General features: G+C 46.6%; 1 protein-coding gene across 1 annotated transcript in view; it reads left to right on the top strand.

Moving 5' to 3' along the window:
• ttc16 (tetratricopeptide repeat domain 16) overlaps positions 1–3,394 on the top strand; it is a 37,707-nt gene that overhangs the window by 10,819 nt on the left and 23,494 nt on the right. Inside the window, exons 2-3 of the mRNA XM_023394982.2 lie at positions 1,325–1,430; positions 2,202–2,415. Coding sequence (XP_023250750.1) covers positions 1,326–1,430; positions 2,202–2,415 — 319 coding nt within the window. The 5' untranslated portion in view covers position 1,325. The remainder of the gene's footprint in view (positions 1–1,324; positions 1,431–2,201; positions 2,416–3,394) is intronic.

Here is a 3,394-nt window from a genome sequence, read left to right as displayed (position 1 = left end):
CTCAAACAGAGGTCAGTCAGTGTGCGCGCACACACACACACACACACACACACACACACACACACACACACACACCCCTTTCATAAACTGAACATTTAGCTTTTTGCCTGCAACACTCTCTGATCTCTTGATCAACTTTCTTTTCCACCACAAACATCTTGCTGCTAATTAGTGAACAGACTTGAACATCAGTGACACCAGCTGTGACAGGCCTGCTGTGTGTGTGTGTGTGTGTGCTGTAATTGCTGCTATGTGCTCTTGAATCTTGGGTCAGAGCAGAACTTCAGGTACCCCCCCCCCACCAACCCACCCTCCCGTTAAACAACCACAGATGTTCTGGGAGGCGAAGGATTTCACCGAAGAGTCAGAAAGGAAATATTACGACCGCAAATGTGTTCTCGTGGCGTTAAAAAAAAAAAAAGAATCCAACTCCAGGCCTTTTCTGTGGGTTTGGAAGCTGAGGAGACACACGTCTCAGCAATCTGCTTTCATCCGCAATTCACGTAAGTGCCTGGACGTGGGGTTTTTAATGCCACGAGAGCTCATTAGCGGTCGTGATATTTCCCTTCAAAACCCTTCAGCCTTTGTTAAAGACTCATCAGCGGCTGCTTCCACACACAGACGGGTTTCTGGCCCACACTCCCTCCATTAATCATCACGCCGGCTGCTCCGTGTTTGGAGAAAACCCGTCACGTGGACATGATGTCGGCCTGAGTGTTGAGCGCTCGAGAGGTCCATGGTTCCTGTTCTGTTGATTGTCTTTCATCGCAAGAGGCAGATTTATTCAGCGGATACTCTGCGTTTTTATAAGTTATCCTGATGGTTTTTAAAAACGCGTCGACAGCTCGAGTCGTTTACTGCAGAAGTTTATAGTAAAGTTCGTGGCAGCGCTTCCCAACCTTTTCCAACTTGAACTTCTCAAAAATGTTGGCGGCTCGCATCTGAACGCAAACGATACGAGGGCCAAATAATATCACTTGTCGATTCAACCATCTGTCTCTTAATTCTTCCTGTTGCTAACCACATTTCCATTTTAATACTTTTTCAGTTTTTCTTATATAATTACGTCTTTTCACCAAAATTGTACCGTTTTACAGCTGGTTTGTGGCCCACTTATAAAACCTTCACGGCCCACAGGTTAAGAACCGGTGGTTTATGGGATGTTTTCTACCTTTAATCCTTCAGATTCAGTAACTACATACGGTAGAGGTTACAGAACAGGTGCAGTACAAGCAGCTGCAGCGATGATGACACGTTTCTTTCTCTTGTGCACATATTAAACCTGTTGTTTTTCTTCCCTTTCTCTCTGTCTGTGATCCACCAGGATGAGGGTGAGGTCATGGGAACAATGCAGGGAGACGGGTGTGGTCCTGCTGGGTTTCCTGACGCTGGCGGTGTCTGTGGGGAACCTGTCCACCAGGGGGCTGCAGGTACACAACACACGCCGCTAATGAAGAACGCTGAAATACGGTCTGTGTGCAGGGAGTTGTTGTGTTGGTGGTTGTCTAACAATCGATTCTGATGTTAATTCATCAGCTCATTAAATACTGTTTTGGTGATTTTGGTCAAAGACGTCGAAATGTTACAAGTTAAAACTGGGATAAATTTGGCTGAAAATTAAATTAGATGAAAACTAAATAAGTAAGTTAAAGTGTATAGGTGTGTATGATAACTCAAGCGCACTAACACGTCTTCAGCTGTGACGTAAATCACAGTTCAGAGACAGTTTGCTGACCTGATTCCCAGGACGTGGGACCCAGGACAGCGAACACACTCCCCCCTGGTGTTGTTCAGCAGTGGTGCCGTGCTCAGGACCCGAGGGGCCCAGCAGGTGTTTAAGTATCCTAGGTATCTTTATAAAAGATGTCCTCTGATCAGTGCTGCGAGGAGCTAACCTCTGGACCGGCTCGTGATCAAATAGCTCTCTCTGATAATCTTCTGCTGGACCGGACGTCACAGTTTGACCGTTAATCACCGGTGCTGGAGTCTGGGTGAATGTAGGTTGTGACGTCAGGTGACAGGTAGAGATACTGACGACAGCTTGACGTCGACATTTGACATGTGACCAAAATCCAACAACTTATTTTATATTGTAGCACCTGAAGGTTTTAATGCACAGAATTACTTTCTGTACTTTGAGTATTTGTGTTTAAATAAGTTAAATATTTTTTCCGTCCTTTTCTAATTTATATCTTGTTCAGCTTTTCCTTGTGTTTTCCGCCTGTTCTCGGGGCCGGGTCGCGGTGGCAGCAGGTTTCCCAGCTCCTCCTGGGGGTCTGGTCCTTATCGAAGCGCCACTACCGCCACTGCTCCAGGTGTCTGAGCTCGTCACCTTATCTCTAAGGCCGCTGGTATTCACGATCTCATTCACTCGGCCTCGACACAAAGCTCACGACAATAGCCGAGGGTTGGAATGTAGATGGACGTGTGAATGGAAAGCTTTGCCTTCCGGCTCAGTGGCCACATTACTGCTGACGCTGCACCGACCCACCTGTCCGACTCACGCCATCGCCGCTTTTATTTTTCTTCCTTCAGTGCGGGTTGACTGGACTTGTCACAGCCGCGGGGCCTTTGTCCAAAGCTTTCTTTAAAAAAAGACTTTCAGTAAAACAGATCAAAAAGGGTTAAAAAAATAAAATAGAAATATTATAAATATTATAAGGTGTTAATCTGAGCCGTGTGATGAACAGATTGATCGTCCCTGACTCTCTCGTGGTCGCTCTCTTCTTCTCTCTCTCTCTCTGTGCTCATCTATCTCCCCCCGTCTCTCTCCCACTTACGCTCTCTGTCTGGTATTTCCAGCGTCTCTCGCACCTTTACAAGGAGCTCAGCGCACATTCCAGCGGTCACTCTGATGAATCTGTCTGAATGAAGGGACGCAGCCATCGGCCTGAATTAACGCTGCTCCTGCACATCAGGAATGTGTGAAATGTTCTTCACACGTTGGAGCTCCAGTACAAAAACCCTCTGACGTCCGTTTACCGGTCCGGTCTTTTATACAGTGGAACCAGAGTGCCGCTGAAACTATTACAACTACTGTTGCTGATGTTACTGATACAACAAGTACTGGACAGAGGCTTGTACTGACTCCACTTCTGCTGCTGCTGTTTGTGTATCACTCCCAAACATGCTATTACAACTACTACTAGTGTTTCTGCCACGACTGGTCTCAGTTCGTCTCGCTTCAAACGGACTGGAAACTGTCCATGTGTAGTGTGATTATAGATCAGCTCTAGCTTCTATATTAATACTGTGAAAGTATCAAAGCCTCAGTCCACAGAGAAATGCACACAGCCTGTATTCAGAAACTGAGCCTTAAAACCAGCCGTCAGGACTTCTGGAACTTTGTGATGTCACAACAAAGCAGTCACCAAGCCCCGCCCACCTGGACCCA

Source organism: Seriola lalandi, unplaced genomic scaffold (genome assembly GCF_002814215.2).
Source record: "Seriola lalandi dorsalis isolate HSWRI2012SDOR001 ecotype SW California unplaced genomic scaffold, Sedor1 jcf7180002054955, whole genome shotgun sequence".
In the NCBI taxonomy this organism is placed as follows: domain Eukaryota; kingdom Metazoa; phylum Chordata; class Actinopteri; order Carangiformes; family Carangidae; genus Seriola; species Seriola lalandi.
This window is presented reverse-complemented; position numbering and strand designations above follow the sequence as displayed.